The sequence below is a fragment of the Cherax quadricarinatus genome, chromosome 2, assembly GCF_038502225.1.
Source record: "Cherax quadricarinatus isolate ZL_2023a chromosome 2, ASM3850222v1, whole genome shotgun sequence".
NCBI lineage: Eukaryota > Metazoa > Arthropoda > Malacostraca > Decapoda > Parastacidae > Cherax > Cherax quadricarinatus.
This window is the reverse complement of record NC_091293.1, coordinates 20626873-20654609: the sequence shown is the minus strand read 5'-3', so window position 1 is coordinate 20654609 and position 27737 is coordinate 20626873. Positions and strand designations below refer to the sequence as shown.

Sequence of the window (27737 nt, the reverse complement as noted above, 5' to 3'; positions counted from 1 at the left end):
TTAAAAAAAAAAAAAATCTTGTATGAAAGACATAGGTCACATTAGGTAACATTACTTTGCTCAATAACTATTTGACAGTTCTCTCTAGCAAGCACCATCTTATTTTCTTATTAATGTAGGCTAATATGCAGAGAATCCAGAGTTTTCAAAAATACATTTTAAACCAAATTTAATTGTATTGCAACAATTCCCAACTTAGGATAAAATAAGTCAGCAGCTTAGACAAATTGCTAAAGCCCTAAATGCACAATACACAAGCATCCCATACACAGCATTAAAACTTACCTATGTGTTAAATAACCCTGGTGATACCCCAGGGAAGCTGTTATTGTGTGTCTACACCCAGGGAAGTGTGTTCAATCCTGCAGTGTTTTAGAGGTGTAAAGACATATGAGAAAACACTAGGACAATATTTTAGAAAATGTTTTGGTCCTGGGACCTTTATAAAAAGTGATCAAAGCACTAGAACCAAAACATTTTTCAATAAACATGTCCTAGTCTTTGCTCATGCATCTTTTTAAACCACTTGCATCAATTACTAAGGTTTATATCAGTGTTTCTAGAATTTCAAGTCTCTAATATCACTAGATTCTTTAGACAGTAAAATATATTTACTACAATAACATATAAGCAAAACACTACATGGTAATGAGAGTGCAGCCTATTAACCTTCAAACTATTCTTAAAGCAACAATAGAGCAATGTACATTTTTATGTCTACTAATAATTACTAATAATTTGATTTAAACATCTCTGATGACAGTTAATACTGTACCTCAATATATTATTAACCACAGTGACTACTATTCACAGCTCTGCTTGTAAAAATCTTAGGTAAAAAATTCTCCTGAATTTTTCTCTACCAAGCTCCAAAGATACTCAAAAAGTTAGAAATAGTATCCTGTTACAAGGATGATGAAGCATAACTATGAAGAACAAAGGTAACAATACTGTGATTGGAACAATTCACAAATAACTCGCACTTTAGAGGAAACTAGATATTTCAGTCCATCCTGGGCAATCAAGTGTCAACTGAGTAAGCAAATGGGAAGAAAACTCAGAAGAAAGGTCAGGACAGAAGGGTGACAAAGTTAGAAAATGAGTGAGGTGAGGAAAATACCAAGATAGTTTGAAACATCTAGTTGCTTTCCCAAAGTGGGAGTTATTCACTAATAATGACCACATACAACACTGTACAATATCTGTTTACAATGAAGTAATATGATAAATTTACTGTACTGTATCAATCTCAGCTAAATGAAAAATATTTACTATTGCCAAAAGTGGGAGGCAGAAGTGAAAATAGAGGGATGACAAGCTTTAACACTACGAGTTACTGGAGCCAAAACTACTTTTGCATTCACAGAGGTAAGTACAGATGTAAGGAAAAATAAATAAATGATTAAGAAACAGCAGTGATGTTAGAAAAATAATTTGGTATTCTAATACATGTTGGTTCAACATAAGCACACAATATCAATACACTTTTTATTTTGTCTTGAAATAGCTCTGCAGGAGCAATCTTCAATGCACACTCATTTCTGTCCATATGTGAAACATGAGCACTAAGCATGTTACTTCAGGCATATTCCCTTAAGCCCAGCTACAGGGGTAGAGAAATGCTTTTTCTGAAGGAGTATAGACAAATCAGGGAATGTGGCTGTGGGAAATCCTCCACAACCAGAAGCAAGATTATTGGGGGAATACCAATAAGAGGAAACAAACTATGGGGAACCAATACCAATAAGAAGCCTAGCAAAGGGAAGCATGAGAGTAAGTTAGGGCAAGTGATACCACAACGTAGGTAAGCACAAGCATGAGAAATATCACACTCTCCAGAGAAGTGTTGCCAATGGAAAATGACTCTCAGCACACTGCTGATATCTTAACGAGCCTTGAGCAAGCATGGCAATCTCCAGATAATACCTACTTAAAAATATGTGCAAGTTACATTGTCTCTCCATGGTTTTATAAAAAGTCATCACTCAAGCACTTTTGACCATTACTACTTTTTGCCTTCATAAATATTTACTCTTCCTAAACAAAGCAATGAAAGACAGCATGAAGTGAGCCAAAATGTGACTACTATTATTAACTATCTCCAAATGAGCACCATCAGACTTCAGCTAAGAAAACAAATTGATCATTCAGAATCAGTGCACCTTATGTGCAAGGTACAATTTTTCTCAATATATAGAAATTAAAAAAAAAAATTAGTTTGACTAAAACAAAATAATAGACTGCTCATTTATATTTCTTTCAGTGATTTTTTCTGTAAGCCAAGAACTGGGGTTCAGTCAGTGTACCAACTCTAGTCCAGGGCAGCTGGATATCCCTCCCAGCCATGAGTTAGACTTGAGGAAGTGTACCTGTACAATATATCACAATCTTGTAAGTGTAACATATGCCATTTATTGAAGAAATTAAAATATTTTATGTAAACTTTTATAAACTATTGTAACACTTAAAAGTCTACATTGATGATCTACCATCAAACAGAGGTGAAAATGTAATTGTATAAGGCGCTTTAATTATCTTCCAGTTAAGAGAAAATGTATCTATAGCCATTCCCTTAATGGCATAATGTTTTTGTGTGTGTTTTAAGAGGGACTTGAATATTAATCTACTGTAACAAGGAGCCAAAAAAAGTTCAATAAAACAATTTAAAGTAGCAAAACAATACTACTGGTATTGTTTTGAACTTTTATCTTTTATATTATATTTCTCATAGTAATATTAAAATATTTAATTAAAAAAATAACCATTATGTTGGCTTCAAGTTTCCAATCAATACAATCAGCCTATATTCTACCTCATTCAACAGCTTCTTTTAATTTCTTGATAATGACATACATTAAAAAAATACAATGAACATTGTTGGTTTGACCTTGACTACACTTTTCTAATCTTATTATGTTTGGTTATAACAATACAAAATATTAATTGTAAAATATGTGGCCAGCTCTTGACACATTTGATTACAATAGTGATCTGTGTACTGTACACAGTCCTCTATATTTCTCACAAAACATCTGTTATTGCAAACCAACCATATATCACTATACTTATCACTCAGTGGCTATCAACACCCAATTATTATGATGGTAAAGCAGTTGCAGGAAAGATCTTCATGTTAACAAAATCCTTCAACACCTGAAAAACAAGGATGTCAGTCAGGCAAGATAAGTGATGAACTTCCATCCAACCTACCCTTCAGAAAGTAGTGATCATTTGGCAATTTAGGATGAAGAAAAAGCATTACCATATTTAGGCATATGCTAAAAAAAATTTACCTTTAGGTCTCATTGGATATATATATCAACAGAGAAAATAGTAGAGGAACTGGGAATTATTATTTTTATTATTTTTTATTATCACACTGGCCGATTCCCACCAAGGCAGGGTGGCCTGAAAAAGTCTTGCCAGAAGGGTGCTTTACACTACAGTTTTTAAACTGCAACATTAACACCCCTCCTTCAGAGTGCAGGCACTGTACTTCCCATCTCCAGGACTCAAGTCCGGCCTGCCGGTTTCCCTGAACCCCTTCATAAATGTTACTTTGCTCACACTCCAACAGCACGTCAAGTATTAAAAACCATTTGTCTCCATTCACTCCTATCAAACACGCTCACGCATGCCTGCTGATACACTCTTGAAGTCAATCTGTTTCGCTCCATTCTCTCTACATGTCTGAACCACCTCAACAACCCTTCCTCAGCCCTCTGGACAACAGTTTTGGTAATTCAGCACCTCCTCCTAACTTCCAAACTACGAATTCTCTGCATTATATTCACACCACACATTGCCCTCAGACATGACATCTCCACTGCCTCCAGCCTTCTCCTCGCTGCAACATATCACCCATGCTTCACACCCATATAAGAGCGTTGGTAAAACTATACTCTCATACATTCCCCTCTTTGCCTCCAAGGACAAAGTTCTTTGTCTCCACAGACTCCTAAGTGCACCACTCACCCTTTTCCCCTCATCAATTCTATGATTCACCTCATCTTTCATAGACCCATCTGCTGACATGTCCACTCCCAAATATCTGAATACATTCACCTCCTCCATACTCTCTCCCTCCAATCTGATATCCAATCTTTCATCACCTAATCTTTTTGTTATCCACATAACCTTACTCTTTCCTGTATTCACTTTTAATTTTCTTCTTTTGCACACCCTACCAAATTCATCCACCAATCTCTGCAACTTCTCTTCAGAATCTCCCAAGAGCACAGTGTCATCAGCAAAGAGCAACTGTGACAACTCCCACTTTATGTGTGATTCTTTATCTTTTAACTCCACGCCTCTTGCCAAGACCCTCGCATTTACTTCTCTTACAACCCCATCTATAAATATATTAAACAATCACGGTGACATCACACATCCTTGTCTAAGGCCTACTTTTACTGTGAAATAATTTCCCTCTTTCCTACATACTCTAACTTGAGCCTCACTATCCTCGTAAAAACTCTTCACTGCTTTCAGTAACCTACCTCCTATAAGATATAAAAAATCTGACTAATCTCTATTGAATTATGTATTAAATAAATTTAGTATATTATACAGGTAATTAGATATTAAAATAAAATTCAAATTAATATTGTGCATAACTATAAATTTATTTAATGCACCAGCCATCTACCTCCCCCCCAAAAAAAAAAAAAAAAAAAAAAAATCTTGCTAGAAGTGGGCAGACATCACAAATCAAAGGACCATCAGAGCTGTAACATCACCCTTCGTGAGTGCAAGTAACATACGTCCTACCTTCAGGTCTTAAGTCCATCTAACCAGTTTCTCCTGGATCCTTAAATGTTACCTTACACTCCAACAGCATGTTAAGTCATAACCACTTGTCCAGACTCCAAGCTAACATGCTCACACAAGCCTTCTAGTTGTTAAACATATTTAGGTCATGTAGTGCCTATAGAATGGGAGGCAATCAGGTGTGATTAAAAGAAGGCAAGAACAAATCCAGTTCCACGAATCAAGGCACTTTCCATGAGGGGCTGGATGCTCATGTCCCTAGCAATCAAAGCAGCCTTTACCCCCATCCCTCCAACCCTTCCTGGGATGATCCCTTCCCATCCTTCATGTCACCCCAAATTTACACACCCTCTTAGTAATCTTTATCAGCTCAATCCTCTCAAAATGACTGGTGCCTTACCAGGTCTCAGGATAGGTCAACCTCCTACTTTTCTTTTTAATCTGGTCTTAAAACCTTGACTTAACTTTAGTACATACAGTGTGTAGTCTCCCAGAGTGTCTTGCCAGTCTTCATGTCATCCTCCACATTATCTAAGGCTTTCTTACAACCCTGTCTTACTCCCACATATTCTAAAATTTTCAGTTTATTTAAGAATCTCAGCACTTTTCTGATGCTGAAATTTGTAGTTTCTTTTTTGTGTCATTTACAGTACTAATCAGAATAACCTGTAGTTTTCACATGTACAGGTTCATGTACCGATCTTTCCAAAGAGCTGTCATTACATGTAACACAACTACAGAATCACTTTGTAAATGGTTTACTTACCTCTAAGAGATTCTCTTGAGTAGGTTTCGGTATAGAGTATGTGAAGCCTTCTGCTCGAAGTTTGGTTCCATCAAGGTGCAGATGGTTATGATGTACTGCATCCTGGTCAATATAAGGGGTCAGTGGAGTGTTGTCCAGACCTCCAGCAGAACACAGGGCTGCCCATGGAACTAGATGCTTCTCATTTATTTCATTGACAAGTCCAGTAGTGTCCGTCTGAAATACACCGCATACTTATTACTGATCATAATGTGATTTTATTTTACCCCTGACATGTGCCTAAAGTTTATAGCCTTTTTCTTATGGGCATGATAAACAATTTAACCCTTTGACTGTTTTGGTCGTATATATATGTCTTACGAGCCACTGTTTTTGGCGTATATATACTCAAAAATTCTAGCAGCTTCAAATCAAGCAGGAGAAAGCCGGTAGGCCCACATGTGAGAGAATGGGTCTGTGTGGTCAGTGTGCACTATATAAAAAAAATCCTGCAGCACGCAGTGCACAAGAAAAAAAACTCAGACCTTTTTTTTTTTAATTAAAATGCCGACTTTGTGGTCTATTTTCGTATAGTATTTATGGTTGTATTCTCGTTTTCTTGGTCCCATTTGATAGATTAGAAAACATTTTATAGAAATCGTGGTGATTTTGATTGGTTTTACTATGAAAAGAACCTTGAAATGGAGCTCAAAGTAGGGGAAATGTTTGATTTTTGCCGATGTTCAAAAGTAAACAAATGATGTCATTTTCCAATAAATGTCCAACTAGCCATTCTAATATGCAGTCATGAATGGGTTGACATTATTTATACAATTATTACAACATTGCAGTAGTCTGCATAACAGTAAATCTTCTATTTTTTGTTTGAATAAAAATTCAAAACAGAAAGCAAGAGTAATATCAGAGGGGCCTGGAGACGTGACTGATGAACAAAGAAAATGTTATTTTAGAGCCAGGAATGTCTGCATTGTTCATTCTGGACCCTATTTTGAAATTGTCAAATTTTTTAATTTTCGTGAAATTGGCCAAATTGCAAATTTCTGATCACGTTACTGGGTAGTTGAAGTTGGTAAATGGGCAGTTTCTTGTACTCAATCGATAGAAAAAATGGAGTTCTAAAGAAATAGCAATGAGTTTGGTCGACTGGAACAATGGAATTAGCCGAAAATAGGGCTCAAAGTGTGCGAAATCGCTGATTCATAAATATCGCCGAGGTCGCTAACTTCGCGAGAGCGTAATTCCATCAGTTTTCCATCAAATTTTGTTCTTTTGGTGTCATTACAATTGGGAAAAGATTCTTTATCATTTCATAAGAAAAAAATAATGGGGGGGGGAAGGTTGTGACACCAAGAGACACCTCAGGATTTAGGGTTGCGACAGTCAAGGGGTTAAGAAAAATTAAGACATTTCTTGTCAGGCAGCCAAAGGTATGAACAGCGTGAAGCACGACAATGGCCTATTACAACTGGCTGACAATCAGTGACCCTGAAAGGGGCCACTGAGGACCAGAGGGTTGTGGCAGTCTGGCAGATCAAGCCCTATTCTTGTAAGAGAATAGGAAGCAACACACACTGTAGGACCTGAAGACGATCCAAGTGGAGTGGTTCCCAGGACAACAGGAGGTGCCCTACCATATCTGCCTAGTAGTGACACCCTGACAGGAGGAGCCAGGAATAACTACAGCAGTATACATAACTGCCTTACAAATTAAATCCTGTTTGCATTTTCTTACTGTATTCTATTTTCTGAGAATAAGAAAAAACTGGAGAGAGATAAACAGGTTAAGAAAGCCTTGGGAACAAATGGATTTGTCAGATAAAAACAGAGTAGGGGAGTTAGTAGATGGGGAACTGGAGGTATTGGGTAGATGGGGGAAATATTTTGAGAAACTTTTAAATGTTGGTGAAGAAAGGGAGGCACTAATTTCATGCACTGGTCAGGGAAGTATAACATCTTTTAGGAGTGAAGAAGAGCCAGATGCGAGTGTGGGGGAGGTGCGGGAGACATTACATAGAATGAAAGGGGGTAAAGCAGCTGCAGCTGACGGGATTATGACAGAAATGTTAAAACCAGGGGGAGACATAGTGCTGGAGTGGTTGGTATTTTTTTTTTTAATAAATGTATGAAAGAGGGGAAGATACCTTGGGGCTGGCAGAAAACGTAAATTGTTCCTTTATATAAAGGGAAGGGGGACAAGAGATCGTAAAAAATTTTTATTATTATTAACACACTGGCCAATTCACTATCACTGTCTTGCCAGAGGCATGCCTACACTACAGTAATAAAACTACAACATTAACACCCCTCCTTCAGAGTGCAGACACTGCACTTCCCATCTATAGGACTCAAGGCCGGCCTGCTGGTTTCATTGAATCCCTTCATGAATGTTACCTTGCTCACACTCCAACAGCACATTTTATTCCCCTATAAAAATTATAGGGGAATAAGTTTACTGAGTATACCAGGTAAAGTGTATGGTAGGGTTATTATTGAAAGAATTAGAGGTAAGACAGAAAGCAGGATGCAGATGAGCAAGGAGACTTTAGAATGGGTAGGGGATGTGTAAATCAAGTGTTTACACTGAAGCATATATGTGAACAGTATTTAGATAAAGGTAGGGAAGTTTTCATTGCATTTATGGATTTAGAAATGGCATAAGTTAGACTGGATAGGGAAGCAATGTGGCAGATGTTGCAAGTGTATGGAACAGGTAATAAGTTACTAAATGCTGTAAAGTTTTTATGAGGTTAGTGAGGCTCAGGTTAGGGTGTGTAGGAGAGAGGAGACTACTTCCCAGTAAAAGTAGGTCTTAAGAGATATGTAATGTCACCATGGTTGTTTAACATATTTATAGATGGAATTGTAAAATAAGTAAATGCAAGGGTGTTGGAGAGAGGAGTGGGATTAACCCTTTCACTGTTGAGACCCCTACTCAAAAACTTGCTCTCAGTGTCGAAGAATTAAAAAAAAAAAAAAAATTTCTTGCGAAATGATAGAGAATCTTTTCCCGATGGTAATACAGTGGACCCCCGGTTAACGATATTTTTTCACTCCATAAGTATGTTCAGGTGCCAGTACTGACCGAATTTATTCCCATAAGGAATATTGTGAAGTAGATTAGTCCATTTCAGACCCCCAAACATACACGTACCAACGCACTTACATAATTGGTCGCATTCGGAGGTAATCGTTATGCGGGGGTTCACTGTAATACCAAAAGTACGAAATTTGATGTAAAACTTACAGAACTATGCTCTTGCGAAGTTAGCGGTCTCGGCGATATTTACGCACTGGAGATTTCGCCCACTGAGCCCTATTTTCAGCCAATTCCATTGTTCCAGTCAACCAAACTCATAGCTATTTCGCTAGAACTGCATTTGTTCTATCGACTGAGTACAAGAAACCACCCATTTGCCCATTTTAACTGCCCAATAAAGTGGTCAGAAATTGGTAATTGGCCAATTTCACACACATTTCAAGATGCCAATTTCAAAATAGGGTCCAGAATAAACAATGCAGACATTCCTGGCACTAAAATAACACTTTCTCTCTTCATTAGTTACATCTCCAGGCCCCTCTTAATTTAACCTTGCCAGGAAGGAAAAAAAACTGGCAGGAAATGGCAGAAATCGTACACCAAATCCAGTCATTCCTGGAGTGGAACCACAGTCGATGGCCTCCACTCCAAACCAACAGATACAGATACTAATGCCGGAAAAAAAATCCCCCCCCAGTACCAACAATACCACCAGTCCGATAACATTCTTCTTTGCAAATATACAGGGTCTAAAGCCAGCAACAAACAACAAAATACCTTTCATCCGTGGACTGCTTGCAGAGGCAAAGGCAATGTTCGCGGCTTTCACTGAGACCCACATAAAGGATCACTTAGACAACGAAATATGGATCCCAGGTTACAACCTATACAGATGTGACAGAGTGAACAGGCAAAAGGGGGGGGGTTGGCCTGTACATTGCAGAGTCACTTGTTTGCACAGAACTGCTAAATGCCTCAAATGATGTAGTGGAAGTTTTAGCAGTAAAGGTCGAGAACCAAAACCTAGTCATTGTGATAGTCTACAAGCCTCCGGATGCAACATCCCAGCAATTCCAGGAACAGCTGTTAAAAATTGACCACTGTCTGGAAAACCTTCCAGCTCCTGCACCCAACATCTTGCTCCTGGGGGATTTCAACTTAAGGCACCTAAAATGGAGGAATATAGCAAATAATATTGTTGCAGTAATAACACCAGGAGGCAGCTCTGATGAAAACTCACACTCACGCGAGCTTTTAAATCTCTGCACAAAATTCAATTTAAACCAGCAAATAATAGAGCCTACTAGACTGGAGAATACACTAGACCTCATCTTCACTAACAATGATGATCTGATAAGAAATATCACCATATCAAAAACAATATACTCAGATCACAACATAATTGAGGTTCAGTCATGTATGCGCGGAGCCCCAGACCGACATAATGAGATTAGTCACGAGGGAGCATTCACCAAATTCAACTTCAATAACAAAAACATAAAGTGGGACCAAGTAAACCAAGTCCTAACCGATATAAGCTGGGAAGATATACTAAGCAACACAGACCCCAACTTATGCCTAGAACAGATTAACTCGGTAGCACTCGATGTATGCACAAGGCTTATTCCTCTAAGAAAAAGGAGGAGTAGATGTAAAACAGAAAGAGACAGGCGCTCCCTTTACAGGCGACGGAAAAGAATAACAGAGCGGCTAAAAGAGGTCAATATATCTGAAATGCGTAGGGAGACACTGGTCAGAGAAATAGCAAGCATCGAACTTAAGCTAAAAGAATCCTTTAGGAGTCAGGAATCGCGGGAAGAACTAAAAGCCATAAATGAAATCGAAAGAAACCCAAAGTATTTCTTCTCCTATGCCAAATCAAAATCGAGAACAACGTCCAGTATTGGGCCCCTACTTAAACAAGATGGGTCCTACACAGATGACAACAAGGAAATGAGTGAGCTACTCAAGTCCCAATATGACTCAGTTTTTAGCAAGCCGCTAACCAGACTGAGAGTCGAAGATCAAAATGAATTTTTTATGAGAGAGCCACAAAATTTGATTAACACAAGCCTATCCGATGTTATCCTGACGCCAAATGACTTCGAACAGGCGATAAATGACATGCCCATGCACTCTGCCCCAGGGCCAGACTCATGGAACTCTGTGTTCATCAAGAACTGCAAGAAGCCCCTATCACGAGCCTTTTCCATCCTATGGAGAGGGAGCATGGACACGGGGGTCGTCCCACAGTTACTAAAAATAACAGACATAGCCCCACTCCACAAAGGGGGCAGTAAAGCAACAGCAAAGAACTACAGACCAATAGCACTAACATCCCATATCATAAAAATCTTTGAAAGGGTCCTAAGAAGCAAGATCACCACGCATCTAGAAACCCATCAGTTACACAACCCAGGGCAACATGGGTTTAGAACAGGTCGCTCCTGTCTGTCTCAACTATTGGACCACTACGACAAGGTCCTAAATGCACTAGAAGACAAAAAGAATGCAGATGTAATATATACAGACTTTGCAAAAGCCTTCGACAAGTGTGACCATGGCGTAATAGCGCACAAAATGCGTGCTAAAGGAATAACAGGAAAAGTCGGTCGATGGATCTATAATTTCCTCACTAACAGAACACAGAGAGTAGTCGTCAACAGAGTAAAGTCCGAGGCAGCTACGGTGAAAAGCTCTGTTCCACAAGGCACAGTACTCGCTCCCATCTTGTTCCTCATCCTTATATCCGACATAGACAAGGATGTCAGCCACAGCACCGTGTCTTCCTTTGCAGATGACACCCGAATCTGCATGACAGTGTCTTCCATTGCAGACACTGCAAAGCTCCAGGCAGACATCAACCAAATCTTTCAGTGGGCTGCAGAAAACAATATGAAGTTCAACGATGAGAAATTTCAATTACTCAGATATGGTAAACATGAGGAAATTAAATCTTCATCAGAGTACAAAACAAATTCTGGCCACAAAATAGAGCGAAACACCAACGTCAAAGACCTGGGAGTGATCATGTCGGAGGATCTCACCTTCAAGGACCATAACATTGTATCAATCGCATCTGCTAGAAAAATGACAGGATGGATAATGAGAACCTTCAAAACTAGGGAGGCCAAGCCCATGATGACACTCTTCAGGTCACTTGTTCTATCTAGGCTGGAATATTGCTGCACACTAACAGCACCTTTCAAGGCAGGTGAAATTGCCGACCTAGAAAATGTACAGAGAACTTTCACGGCGCGCATAACGGAGATAAAACACCTCAATTATTGGGAGCGCTTGAGGTTCCTAAACCTGTATTCCCTGGAACGCAGGAGGGAGAGATACATGATTATATACACCTGGAAAATCCTAGAGGGACTAGTACCGAACTTGCACACGAAAATCACCCACTACAAAAGCAAAAGACTTGGCAGACGATGCACCATCCCCCCAATGAAAAGCAGGGGTGTCACTAGCACGTTAAGAGACCATACAATAAGTGTCAGGGGCCCGAGACTGTTCAACTGCCTCCCAGCACACATAAGGGGGATTACCAACAGACCCCTGGCAGTCTTCAAGCTGGCACTGGACAAGCACCTAAAGTCAGTTCCGGATCAGCCGGGCTGTGGCTCGTATGTTGGTTTGCGTGCAGCCAGCAGCAACAGCCTGGTTGATCAGGCTCTGATCCACCAGGAGGCCTGGTCTCAGACCGGGCCGCGGGGGCGTTGACCCCCGGAACTCTCTCCAGGTAAACTCCAGGTAAACACAAAAAATGGAAGATTTACTGTTACGTAGACTACTGCATTATTGTAATAATTGTATAAATCACATCAGCCCATTCATGACTGCATATTAAACTGGCCACCTGGACATGTATTGGACGGTGATGTCACTGGTTTGCTCTTAAACATTGGCAAAAATCGAACATTTTCGCTAATTTGAGCTCAATTTCAGGGTACTTTTCATCGTGAAACCAATCAAAATTATCTTTATTTCTGTAATATACTGTATCTTCCATTCTATTACATGAGACCAAGAAAATGAGAATGCAACCATAAATACCATAAGAAAATACACTGCAAAGTGTCTGTTTTAAACCATAAACATGGCTGGAGTTTTTTTTTGTCTCGTGCATGCACACTGACCACGTAGACCCATTCTCTCGTATGTATGTCTACCAGCTTTCTCCCACTAGATATGAAGCCGCTAGAATTTTGGCGTAGTACTATGACACCAACACTGGCTTGCAAGCCATAGTACTACAGCACTAACAGTGAAAGGGTTAAATTATGAGGAATCAAATACAAATTGGATATCACATTGGAGGGAGGGACTATGGAAGAGTGAATGTTTTCAGACATTTATGAGTGGACTTGTCAGCAGATAGGTTTATGAAAGATGAGCTTAACCACAAAACTGATAAAGGAAAAAAGGCGAGTGGTGTATTGAGGTATCTTGGGAGACAAAAAAGTTGTCTATGGAGGCCAAGAAGGGAATGTACGAGAGAATAGTGGTACCAACACTCTTATATGGGTGTGAAGCATGGGTTGTAAATGCTGCAGCAAGGAGGCAACTGGAGATGTCATGTGTAAGAGCAATGTGTGGTGTAAATATTATGAAGAGAATTCGTAGTGTGGAAATTAGGTGGTGGTGTGGAGTTAGTAAAATATTAGTTAGAGGGCTGAAGAGGGGTTGCTGAGGTGGTCTGGTCATTCAGAAAGAATGGAACAAAGTAGAACAATTTGGAGAGCGTATAAATCTGTAGGTTGGAGGGAGAGTGTAAAGGAGGTTTAGTGGGTGAGGGGCTTGAACTTCCAGGAAGCGTGCACGAGTGTGTTAGATAGGAGTGAATGGAGATGAATGGTTTTTGGGACCTCACGACCTGTTGGAGTGTGAGCAGGGTAATATTTTGTGAAGGGATTCAGGGATACCAGTTAGCCAGACTTGACTCCTGGAAATGGGAAGTACAATGCCTGCACTTTAAAGGAGGGGGGTTCGAGATATTGGCAGTTTGGAGGGACATCTAAACTGTCGTATCTGAGCGCCTCTGCAAAGACAGTGATTATGTATGAGTGATGGTGAAAGTGTTGAATGATGATGAAAGTTTTGTCTTTCTTTTTGTTTTTCTTTCTTTTTGGGTCATCCTCCCTTGGTGGGAAATGGCTGATATGTTAAAAACAAAAAGAAAATCTATTTCAGTGTTGTTGGTTGGTGTGGTGGTAACACTGCTGGCATTGCTGCCACTACTACAACCACTTTACAATCATTTCCATCTAAAATTTATTCTTTACTCTCAACTGCCAAGAATATTTCCTTTCCAGGTTTGTTAACTTTCTCTCTCCAAAACTGCTTATTTTCAGCAAGACTTGCTGAAGAATTTTTGCTGCTTTTGGACTGCCCAACCATTTTTTCTATTTTAGTTTTTTCTCCATATACTCTGCCTTACATTTTAACATTGTAAAATACTTTAATATGGTAACTTTCTACATTCCCACCTTTAACTCCTCATTCCATCACTCATCTTTCTGAAGGCAGGCACCCACCCTCCTATAACTGCAAACATGTGCTGCACACACACACACACACACACACACTAGCACTGCATTCCTAAATCCACACCATTGCACCATTTCACTTTCTCCTGTTCTAGGCAGTGAGATTTATGAACACCCAACAGGTGTTCATAAATCTCACTGCCTCTTCATTTTATCACTTCCTTCTTTTACCCATTGACACTATTGTAGTTGTAAAGAGTTAGGAGTAGTGACAGAATTAAATTCTATGTTGTTATTCTGTTTATGTTTGAGCCTTGACTAAGTTTGTTGGAAGTCAATTTTGCACATTTGGGAATTGGACCAGGATAAAAAGAGAAACCTGTTGCTAATTTCCCCTGGGATCAGAAATTTACAGTGTTTTGGGTAATGTGTGCATGCCCTATCTATCACACACACAAAGTTATGATGTAGTGGCAGTGAAGAGTTGTTATGTCGTGAAATCAACCTATCACCACAGTTCCTTGTATTGTGACTGTGCATTCTGTTGTAGCTATCAAGGAGAAGTTTAAGCGGAGGGTTTATATTGGAATTTAATGTTCTGTATATAATACAGCAGGGCCCCGCTTTATGGCATTTGCTTTACGGCATTCCACTAATACAGACATTTCACATTATGATCAAAACTCGCTATACTGCTCCCTGTCTTTCTAATATGGTCACTGCGCCCCACCCAGTTTGTTTACATTCTCCGTGAGCACAACAACTGTCCATTATGTTTGGAAACTTTCCAAAACTTAGTGATTTAAAGTTATTTCACATTTTATATACATGTACTCTGATAATTATACTTATGTGTACCTGTACCTAAGTAAACTTACACACTGTGCTGGCGTCTTGAAGACGCCAGGCTGGTAGACAGCAACCACCCAGGGAAGTACTGCTGTCCTGCCAGATGACTGTGAAACAGAAACCTTTAACTGATTTACATGATGGTAGGCTTGCTGGTGTCTTTTTCTGTCTCAAACACACTGGATAACAGGTATATCTTGCTACTTCTACTTACACTTAGGTCACATTACACAGGCAACCACATGCATATATATACATACACACATCTAGGTTTTTCTTCTTTGTTCTAAATAGCTCTTGTTCTTCTTTATTTCCTCTACTGTCCATGGGGAAGTGGAAAAGGATCTTTCCTCCGCAAGCCATGTGTGTCATACGAGGTGACTAAAATGCTGGGAGCAATGGGCTAGTAACCCCTTCTCCTGTAAACATTTACTGAAAAAAGAAAAGAAAAACTTTATAAAACTAGGATGCTTGAATGTACATGGATGTAGTGTGGATGACAAAAGAGATGATTGCTGATGTTATGAATGAAAAGAAGTTGGATGTCCTGGCCCTAAGTGAAACAAAGCTGAAGGGGGTAGGGGAGTTTCAGTGGGGAGAAATAAATGGGATTAAATCAAGAGTATCTGAGTTAGAGCTAAGGAAGGGGTAGCAATAATGTTGAAGGATCAGTTACGGAAGAAGAGGGAATATAAATGTGTAAATTATGTGGATTAAAATAAGGGTTGGATGCGAAAAGTGGGTCATAGTAAGTGTGTATGCACCTGGAGAAGAGAGGAGTGTAGAGGAGAGAGAGAGATTTTGGGAGATGTTAAGTGAATGTATAGGAGTCTTTGAACCAAGTGAGAGAGTAATCGTGGTATGGGACCTAAATGCTAGAATAGGAGAAACATTTAGAGAGGGTGTGGTAGGTAAGTTTGGGGTGCTAGGTGTAAATGATAATGGGAGCCCTTTGATTGAATTTTGTATAGAAAGGGGTTTAGTTATAGGTACAGTCCTCCCTCACAAATCCGGCAATCAGTTATTCGGTTCCTTCAGTTATTCAGCACTAATTTTGGCTAGCATAATTTCAAATTTCCAGGGTCGCCACTCCAACCTGCTGATACTGGTTGGTGGAGCTACTTACTGCATAAGTCATTCCAATTTCTTTTTCTCCGTTTATTGTTATAACATGCTTACTTTTAGCCCTAGCCATGGTTCCAATGAATAAAAGAAATGCTTCTCATTATGTAAAGCACCTACACAGTACATTATCCATTAAAGATAAGGTGGCTCTGAAGCCACTGTCAGTTACCATGAGCTCAGTCTCACGAAGCAGGAGAATATGCTTTATTATTACGCTAATATCAACACTACAGCTTATTTGCCTGTCACAATTGATCTAATATGACATAAGAAACAATATAAATAACATAAAACATGTTAAATACTCCAGAATGAATAATATTTGGCATAACACCGAGCAGTTCGACAGAGTTATGAAGAGGATATGGTAAACAAATACCATTCTCCTATCCTTGTCTTGGGGACTTATATTAGAGAAAACAGAGTATAGCACAGGGCTATGATATACACTCGTACTCACCATAAACATGAAACAAAAAAGTTATTTTCTCTCTATAGATTATCACACATAGCAGCATATGTGTAGAGAACCTAGGATAACCCAAAAAAGTCAACGTGGCTTATTTTTAGTACCTGGCTTGGATTAGCCATATATGATTTTTGGTAAATATTCAATTCCCAGCCAGGGTAGAAACATTAGGAGTGTTTCTTTACATCTGTTGTCTATGTTTACCCATCAGTAAATGGGTACCTGGGTGTTAGTCGACTAGTGTGGGTGTTATCCTGGGACACTGACCTAATTTTCTTGAAATACTCAGCATAACAAGAGCCTTTCTATACAGTAGTATGTCACTGATGTCAGCTAGGCCTGTATACCTTGTACATGTATGTGTAGTAAATAAAGATATTATTATTAATTATTATATTATTTTCTCAGTTGTTTGTTGGGTTATCTTATTCAAACTTGGGCAATGTATGATGGAAAGATACTTCTTCACATACACCAAAAATGAAAGAAATCAGACCATAAATAGCGGAGTTCACTTCTCAGCCATTAGCGGCCGCTTAGCGGTATATTTTTGTATGGTTGTTATGGTTATATTCTCATTTTTTCGGTCTCATTTGATAGAATGAAAGATATATTACAGAAATAGATATGACTTTGATTGCTTTCATGCTGAAAAGTACCTTAAAATTGCGCTCACAGTAGCGAAAATGTTCTATTCTTTAGCGAAGCTCAAGAGTAAACAAATGACGTCACCGTCCAATACCTGTCCACCTGCCAGTCCAAATTCCAGTACGGAGTCAAGAATGGATTGACATTATTACAATTATTACAATAATGCAGTAGTCTGCATAACAGTAAATCTTCTATTTTCTGTGAGTAAAAATTCCAAATGGTAAGCAAGAGTAATATAAGAGGGGCCTGTAGCCGTGACTAATGAACAGAGAAAATGTTATTTTAGTGCCAGGAATGTCTGCATTGTTTATTCTGGATCCTATTTTGAAATTGGCATCTGTTGAAATTTGTGTGAAATTGGCCAAATTGCCAATTTCTGACCACTTTATTGGGTAGCTGAAATAAGTGAATGGGCAGTTTCTTGTACTCAGTTGACAGACTAGAAGTAAATAAGTTTATTCAGGTAAACACAAATACAGTTACACAGATTATCATACACAGCAGTGTATGTATAGTTACATAGATTATCATACACAGCAGTGTATGTATAGTTACATAGATTATCATACACAGCAGTGTATGTATAGTTACATAGATTATCATACACAGCAGTGTATGTATAGTTACATAGATTATCATACACAGCAGTGTATGTATAGTTACATAGATTATCATACACAGCAGTGTATGTATAGAGAACCTAGGATAACCCAGAAAAGTCAGACAAAGTGACTTATTTCCAGTACCTGGCTTGGGCTTGCCATATACGATTTTTGGTAAATATTTTTTTTTCTCAGTTGTTTGTTGGGCTATCTCATTGAAACTTGGGCAATGTTTGATGGAAAGATGCTTCTTAACGTACAACAAAAATAAAAAAGACGGACGATAAATAAGGGAGTTAACTTCTCAGCCATTAGCCGCCTCTTTGAAGTATATTTTCGTATGGTTTTTATGGTTGTATTCTCGTTTTTTTGGACTCATTTGATAGAATGGAAGATATATCACAGAAATAGACATGATTTTGATTGCTTTCATGACAAAAAGTACCTTGAAATTGAGCTCAAAGTAGAAGAAATGTTTGATTTTTGCTGATGTTCAATGAACTTTGTGTAAGTCAAGTTGGTTAATTTTATTAAGTGTATTCTAACCTAACCACTCTGTAATCCGGCAAACTCAGTAATCCGGTACACTACAGGCCCCAATGATGCCGGATTTGTGAGGGAGGACTGTAATACATATTTTAAGAAAAAGAGGATAAATAAGTAATATACAAGATATGATGCAGGATGTAATGACAGTAGTTTGTTGGGCTATGTATTGGTAGATAAAAGACTGTTGAGAAGACTTCAGGATGTACATGTTTACAGAGGGGCCACAGAGGTGGCCTGGTGGCTAAAGCTCCCGCTTCACACACGGAGGGCCCGGGTTCGATTCCCGGCGGGTGGAAACATTTCGACACATTTCCTTACACCTGTTGTCCTGTTCACCTAGCAGCAAATAGGTACCTGGGTGTTAGTCGACTGGTGTGGGTCGCATCCTGGGGGACAAGATTAAGGACCCCAATGGAAATAAGTTAGACAGTCCTCGTTGACGCACTGACTTTCTTGGGTTATCCTGGGTGGCTAGCCCTCCGGGGTTAAAAATCCGAACGAAATCTTATCTTATCTTATATATCAGATCACTTTTTAGTTGTAGCTACAGTGAGAGTAAAAGGTAGATGGGATATAAGGAAAATAGAAGCATCAAGTAAGAGGTGAAGGCATATAAACTAAAAGAGGAGGCAGTTAGGGTAAGATATAAACAAGTATTGGAGGATAGATGGGCTAGTGAGAGTATAGGCAATGGGGTCGAAGACATATGGGGCAGGTTTAAAAATGTAGTGTTATTGTGTTCAGCAGAAGTTTGTGGTTACAGGAAAGTGGGTGCGGGAGGGAAGAAGAGCGATTGGTGGAATGATGATGTAAAGAGAGTAGTAAGGGAGAAAAAGTTAGCATATGAGAGGTTTTTACAAAGTAGAAGTGATGCAAGGAGGGAATAAGTAAGTTTATTCAGGTATACACAAATACAGTTATATAGAATTATCATACATAGCAGCATATGTGTAGAGAACCTAGGATAACCAAAAAAAGTCAGAGTGACCTATTTTCATTGGGGTCCTTTTACCTTATTATTACAATATAAAGGTTATAATATTTTCTTATTATTCTAAAATGAAGATAACATCTTATTATCATACTAAAAAGACTATCTACTACATGAGGGTCATTAAGACTATCTACTACACGAGGGTCATTAAGACTATCTACAATACGAGGGTCATTACTAGGAATAAGGTAAAATTTACACGTATGTTAGCTAAAAAAAAAAAATAGAAAATCAATCCCCTCCCTTTCTGTAGCTACATTCATCAGACACCTTTTGGTACTCTTCTTGAACTGGTTCATGCAATGACTGGCTTTGACATGTACAGGCAGTCTGTTCCATTCCTTTATTGCTGTACAATACAAGGTGTTTGAAGCCTGGCCAGTGACTGTGGTACTACAAAGTTGTGCTCTCTCCCCCTAGTACTATGATTGCTTTGGTTCCCAACCTTGACAAAACTGACAGCAAGATATTCTGGACACTGTGAGCAATTTTACAAACTTGATTTAGCTTCAGTTGTTTTACTCTGTCTTCAACATTCAGCATATCTAACTGCTGTAATTCATCCTGGCCTACATGCTCTCTTGGTCCCAGCCCCAGCATGAATCTTACGATTTTGTTCTGGGTGATTTGCAGTCTATCTTTCAGTTTTTTCTCAAGGCAGAGTACCATGAAGAGCAAGCGTAATCCATATGGCATTGTATAAGGGCTAGACATAGGGTTCTGCGAGCCTCAGTAGGTAGACACTGTGCTTGTCTATACAGGAACTTCAGTCTGGTATTTGTTTTTACTGTTCTACACTGTTCCCTATCAATTCTCCTGACATGCATGGGTCAAAGGGGATTCCCAGATATTTTACTGATGAAACCAAAGTGATAGGCTCCCCATTACACTGGACATTAAAATTATTTACCCTTCTCAGTTTATGTTTCGTGCCAAAGAGAATGGCTTCAGTTTTCCCGAGGTGTAATGATAGTTTGTTGTCTACTAACCATTTGCTGCAGGACTCCAGTTCCAGTGTTAAAACATTAGCAATATCTTCTGGGTCTTTACCTGACACTAACAGCACTGTCATCTGCATACAGTAGGAGTTTGCACTTGACACTGATAGGCATGTCATTGTTATATCTTCAAAATTGGTCATCCTGTGTTATTTAACTATTGTAAGAGAATATGTTCATCACTTAATATTATAGCGCGAAAGTCCCCGTTTATAGCTAAAATAGAGACTTTCGGCGTTATATTATTATCTGTTAATATATGAAAAATACCATGGTATTATCACTATTATCGTTATTATCACTATTATTTTACTATTATTGTTAGGTAGGATTTCTTGTGTATATAGAGTAGTCTCGGAACCATCCGGTGAATTGTTTAATTGTTTATGTCCGGCTGACTGACGTTGGGTCAGGTGATCCAACCTGACGACGCGTCAACAGACTGGCAAGTAGTCAGTCTGCTCCCTGCTCTAGCCCTGACAACTGATCGTATATTGGCTCTTACGGTGTACAGTTTGAATGGTTTTGAGAATTGGACTCTAGAGCTGACTCAGTTTGTTCCTCATTGCTCTGAAAGATTCTTTTGATATTTATATTCTTGGTCAGTTCAGTAATCCATAGAGATACTTTACGGCCAGATTCAAAGGTCTTGTTAAATCTTGTACCTTTTGCATTTTGAGTTTACAGTCTTGTTAAGACAAAGACGTAAATGTTAATGAAGACTTAATTACAGGAAGAATAATTAAACTTCCTTATTAATGTGACATTTCCATGATTTTGAACTAAATGTATATGGTAAATTTATTGTACAAAGTATTAAGTTACATTAACTACAGAGAAAAGATAAAGTATTGTATTTAAATACTTTAATAAATTTTAATATTATTCTATGGAGTTTCTCAGTTTAAATTATTTCCCCTAGACTCTAAAACTTTAAATAACTCGGATCCAAAAATCTTGTTGCATAAGAAATGAATGGTAACAGGCCACATTCTGAAGTTCTTTAAAAAAAATTTCTTATTCGCAACAAATGGTGTACCCGTCCGGGATCTCTGTTGTTCTAAGACATTGATCAAAAGAACAATATTAAAGTTATATACATGTACTGAGAATTTATCTTTAGTTAATTTCAAAATATTGATCATGGAAGATCACATTAACCCTTTGACTGTTTTCGACGTATAAATACGTCTTACGAGCCAATGTTTCTGACGTATATATACTCTAATTCTAGCGGCTTCAAATCAAGCGGGAGAAAGCTGGTAGGCCCACATGTGAGAGAATGGGTCTGTGTGGTCAGTGTGCACCACATAAAAAAAATCCTGCAGCACACATTGCGTAATGAGAAAAAAAAACTGATCGTTTTTTTGGAATAAAACGCGGACTTTGAGGTGTATTTTCGTATAGTATTTATCGTTGTATTCGCGTTTTCATGGTCTTAGGTGATAAAATGGAAAACATATTACAGAAATAGAGATGATTTTCATTACTTTGACAATGAAAACGACCTTGAAACTGAGCTCAAAGTAGCGGAAATGTTCGATTTTTACCAATGTTCAGGAGTAAATAAATCACACCACACGTCCAATACACGTCAACTGGGGAGTCTAATATTCTTTCACTAGTGCACTGATATTATTTATACCATTTTTACAATAATGCAGTAGTCTGCATAACAGTAAATTTTGTATTTTTTTGTATGAATAAAAAATCAAAATAGAAAGCAATAATAATATAAGAGGGGCCTAGAGATATGACTAATGAACAGAGCGTATGTTATTTTAGTGCCACGAATGTCTACCTTGTTTATTCTGGACCCTATTTTGAAATTGGCATCTTTTTTAGTTTGCGTGAAATTGACCAAATTGCCAATTTCTGACCACCATATTGGGTAGTCCAAATTAGTAAATGGGAGGTTTCTTGTACTCAGCTGATAGATAAAATGGAGTTCTAAAGAAATAGCTATGAGTTTGGTCAACTGGAACAATGGAATTGGCTGAAAATAGGGCTCAAAGTCGGCGAAATTGGCGATACGCATGTCGCCGAGACCGCTAACTTCACGGGAGCATAATTCCATGAGTTTTCGACCAAATTTCGAACTTTTGGTGTCATTACCATCGGGAAAAGATTCTCTATCATTTCATAAGAAAAAATAATTTTTTTTTTTCAAAAATTGAGCGACATAGAATGACAGTTTCAGAGAGGGGCCTGAAACAGTCAAAGGGTTAAAGAGTTATTTGAAGATTTAACATTGTCAAAGCTGGACTCCTTGAAACTTCAAACGTGCTGGCAGATAGCCCGTAAATTGGGAGTACCATACGATAGATATTATACTGCCAATACTGTAAGGGCAATAATTAGAAACAAATTGTTTCCAGGGGCCTCTAACCATCATGTAGCAGGAGATTCTGACTCTGAAAGTTTAGTTTCTCAAGTAAGCTACCAGTTGAGAATCGAAGTATTAGAAGAACAATTTCAAAGAGTTGATCTTGAAATTGAATCAGATAGATTAGGTCCCGCTTTGTAGATGAAGTATTGCAGGGTGCAGCCGCAGTTCGGCATTCGCCCGTTACTGAAGGAATTCCTATTAATGGTCAGCCTGGCCCTTACCAAGGTGCACGTCCAAAGGAATATCCACATACCGCCAGTTCAATTCCCTCATTTTCGATACCATTGGGGCATATTTCTCAAAGTCAGTTTGAGAAATTAGAGAGACTATTTATTTTACAGACTGCTCAAATTGAGGCTCAGCATAAATTAAATGAAGAAGACTTTCAAAGGGAAACGCTCCGCTATATAAGACAACAACAACAAGGAAATGTGAGTGAAAGATGTACTAAATCCTCAAATGATTCTTTCAATATACAAAAAGCTGCATCTATGGTTCCAAGATTTAATGATGGAGATTTAGATACTTATTTTGAAGTCTTTGAGAATCAAGCACGTGCTATGCGCTGGCCCCGACAACACTGGGCAACCTTATTACATACTTCGTTGTCTGGTAAAGCTCAAAGTTGTATGGCTACGTTACCTTTTGAGAAATATGTGGATTATGATTCCGTTAAGAAGGCTATCCTAGAGGCTTATGATCTCCCAATAAGTTATCAAAAAACCTTTAGAGCATTAAAACGCCAGCCAACTCAGTCGTATGTGGATTTTGCTCGTGAAAAGAAAATCGCTTTTGAGAGATGGTGTAGAGCTTCTAACTGTAAATCTATGGAAAGTCTTTCCCAATTGATCCTGCATGAGGATTTCTATAATAATTTACCAGAAAACTTGCATAGGTATTTGATTAGTTGCCCCATAGTAAATATACTAGAAACAGCCTCGCTTGCCGATAATTATGAAATATCTCAACAATTGATTGGCGAAACAAAAAGTAAGGAAACAGTGACTAAATATGCCCCTAAGAAAGGACGATCCAATCTTACAGAGATGCATTGCATACAGAATCCTTGCCCGACCTCCTATGATGCCTCCACGCCCATTAATAATAAATTTAGATCTAACTCTAGGAAAAGTTCAAAACCACTAAGGCATAACAGTGAGTTGAACTGCACTTATTGTAATAAGAAAGGGCATTTAAGGAAACACTGTTATTGGCTAGAGGGGGATACCAGGAACGAGCGACTTCGTTTCCCAACTCAGGTAATATCTTCATCGACAAATCAAAAGAAACTGAACCCTAGTACCGAACAAGGTTCACCAGAACGAATCAGTAGTCATTCTAGATGACTCAATACTAGAGCTGTTTCAGAAAAAGATATTCACTCAGCTATGAGTCCCTACTTTGCTAAAGTGAAAGTTGGAATAGACGAGACTCAATTAGCTGAAATTAATTCCTTCCGTGATACTGGAAGTTATTTAACATTGTTGAAGCAGGACATACTTCCCTTAAGTGCTATGACTCGCACAAAGCTAGATGTCTTATTAGAAGCCTATGGAGGCACCATTATAAGAGTGCCTCTTCACAGGATATACATCCAAACACCAACCTATACTGGCTTTGTGTCGGTAGGTATATCCAGTGAAACTTTTCCTATTCAGGGCGTTGACTTACTCGTAGGCAATGATCTAGACTATCCGGGTATAAGCCGAGAGCCTCTAGTTATTGATAATTCTACTGACATTAACTATGCCATAGAAGCTCGAAAAGAGGCTCCTACCTTATTTCCTCTCAATGTTATAACTAGAGCAATGTCTAGAGCGCCTCAAAATCCTTTGTCAACTGAAGTCCTAAGTGAAGGCGAAGATTTAGGTCTCGATTTATTGTTCAGACGATCCTTACAACCTGGATCTTCAAATCTGAAATATTCTATGATCGGCCCTTTTCAAGATTTTGATATTAAAATGCTATCGAAAGAAGATTTAATAAGGGATCAGTTCCTTGATCCATCCCTAGAAAAATTACGAGAGATAGCTATTACAGAAGACGACGCCCAAGACCTGGACCATTGTTACTATCTTGCTAATGGTATATTAATGAGAAAGGAAAAGTCTCTTGTCTTCCGACGATCATCTGTCTACCAGCAAATATCTAGTAGTGCTACCTAGCACCTTTAGAGAATTGGCTATTAGTTTCGCCCACCATAGTCCCATGGGAGGACATTTGGGAGTAAAGAAAACGCTGGGCAAAATAGTCAAGCATTTTCATTGGCCCAGAATGAAGGAGACTGTGGAAAGCTATCTAAAAGGTTGTCAAGTCTGCCAAGTGACCGGCAAACCTTCGCACACACCTCCACCAGTTCCCCTCATTCCGATTCCCATCAGTGGTGAGCCCTTCTCACGCCTGATAATAGATTGTGTTGGTCCGTTACCCAGGACTAAACAAGGGAATCAATATCTGTTAACAATTATGGATGTCGTTACTCGATATCCAGAGGCTATCCCTTTGAGAAAAATTAATTCTCGCATCATTGTTCGAGCATTGCAAAAATTTTTCGCACAGGTGGGGATTCCCCGAATAATTCAATCCGATCAAGGTTCAAATTTTACCTCTAAGATGTTTTGTGATGCCTTATCTCGCCTCGGAATTAAGTCCGTATTTTCTGTTGCATATTACCCTCAGTCGCAAGGAGCCCTCGAACGATTTCATCAAACATTAAAATCAATGATGAGAGCGTACTGCGAGCAGTTTTCCAGAGATTGGGACGAAGGAATACCATTCCTCTTGTTTGCCTTAAGGGAAAGCGAACAAGAAAGCACTGGGTTCAGTCCATTTGAATTAATTTACGGACACCAAGTACGCGGCCCCCTCGCCGTACTAAAAGATTCATGGACCAGAAAATCCGAACCCTCGCTTAAAACAACTCCAACTCTAATGCAAAAGCATTTGTCACAACTGAGGGAATTAGCCTCAAAAAACTTAGCTAAGGCCCAATCCAAGATGAAGCATTGTTATGACAAACACACATGCTCTCGTTTCTTCAAACCAGGTGACAGTGTGATGGCACAGAAATTCTTACCTGGACACGCTCTGCAACCTAGATACGAAGGTCCTTTGGAAGTGATTGAGCAGCTCAATGAGGTAAATTATGTACTACAGTGGTCCCTCAATAATCGTCCGTAATCCGTTCCTGGAAGTGGGACTATTATCGAAATGGACGATTTACGAATCAATTTTCCCCATAAGAAATAATGTAAATTCAATTAATCCGTTCCTGACACCCAGAAGTATTAAAACAAAAATTTTTTTACATGAAATATAGATGTAGTACATAAACAATACAGTGGCACATGATGAATTAAACATTAACAGAATAACACTTACCTTTATAGGCGATTCTTCTTTGTGTATGGAAGACTGGAGAAGGAGACTGATTGGATGAATTACTGTTTGGAAGGGGAATCCCCTTCCATCAACACCTTGGGTACCAATTGCTTTTCTGGGGTTACTTCTCTTCTCTGTTTCTTAATGCCACTAGGACCACCTTGAGAGTCACTGGAGTCCTGTCTCGCAAAAAAACTGTCCAGAGAGCTCTGTTTCTGGTGTCTCTTTAAAACTTCCCTAAAATGGGCCAAGACTCTGTCACTGTACAAGTTGCCGATATGGCTTGCAACATCCTTCTCTGGGTGATGTTTCTCCATAAATCTTTCCATCCTACCCCACATTTCAAAAATCTCCTTAATTTCTGAAGAAGGCACCTTCCTCCATCTCTCTTCCTCCTCCTCTGCAGCAAGATTCTGAGCTGCCATCTGTTGCTGTTCCTGCTGAAGCTCTTGCAGCTCCTCAGTGGTTAGCTCTTTGTTGTGGTCCTCCACCAACTCTTCCACATCCTCCAAACTCACATCCAACCCCATGGAAGCCCCCAGTGCCACAATGGATTTAACAACTGACATAGGCTCATCAGGGTCAGCCCCAAACCCTTCAAAATCCCTCTTGTGGACACAATCTGGCCACAATTTTCTCCAAGCAGAGTTCAAAGTCCTGGTAGTCACTCCCTCCCAAGCCTTACCTATAAGGCTTACACAATGGAGAATACTGAAATGTTCTTTCCAAAAATCTCGTAGGGTCAAGCGAGTGTCCGAGGTCACATTCAAGCACCTTTCAAATATTGCTTTGGTGTAGAGTTTTTTAAAGTTTGCAATGACCTGCTGGTCCATGGGTTGGAGGAGAGGAGTGATATTCGGGGGCAAGAACTTTACTGTGATGAACCCAAACTCCTTCAGAATTAGGTCATCCAAGTTTGGAGGATGAGCAGGTGCTTTGTCCATTACTAGGAGGCACTTGAGATCCAATTTCTTTTCCAGGAGGTAATTCTTCACACTAGGGCCAAACACTTTGTTGAACAACTCTACAAAAATTTCCCTCGTGACCCATGCCTTACTATTAGATTTCCAAAACACACAATTTACTCTTTATAACATTGTTTTTCCTGAACACACTGGGATTTTCAGAAAGGTACACTAGTAACGGCTTCACTTTGAAATCCCCACTAGCATTAGCACAGAACATTAGCGTCAGCCTGTCTTTCATAGGCTTGTGTCCTGGCATTGCCTTTTCCTCTTGTGTAATGAAGGTCCTCTTTGGCATTTTCTTCCAAAAGAGGCCTGTTTCGTCACAATTGAACACTTGTTCAGGTTTCAGTCCCTCACTGTTTATGTACTAATGGAATTCACGCACATATTTTTCAGCCGCCTTGTGGCCCGAACTGGCAGCCTCACCATGCCTTACCACATTGTGTATGCCAGTACACTTCTTAAATCTCTCAAACCAGCCTTTGCTAGCATTAAATTCACTCACATCATCACTAGTTGCAGGCAATTTCTTTACCAAATCGTCATGCAACTGCCTAGCCTTTTCACAAATAAGCGACATCATAAGACTGTCTCCTGCTAATTGTTTCTCATTTATCCACACCAATAATAACTTCTCAAAATCTTCGAGTACTGGTGATCTCATTTTTGTCAGCATATTTACCCCCTTTGCAAC

General features: G+C 39.0%; 1 protein-coding gene across 1 annotated transcript in view; it reads right to left on the bottom strand.

Moving 5' to 3' along the window:
* Nucleotides 1–1473: 1473 nt before the first annotated feature.
* The window catches only part of LOC128688212 (uncharacterized), a 199318-nt gene continuing 173054 nt past the window's right edge, over nt 1474–27737 (bottom strand). Inside the window, exons 7-9 of the mRNA XM_070089638.1 lie at nt 5537–5752; nt 3066–3153; nt 1474–2369 (exon numbers count right to left, since the gene is read on the bottom strand). Of these exons, the coding sequence (XP_069945739.1) occupies nt 3097–3153; nt 5537–5752 (273 nt within the window). The 3' untranslated portion in view covers nt 1474–2369; nt 3066–3096. The remainder of the gene's footprint in view (nt 2370–3065; nt 3154–5536; nt 5753–27737) is intronic.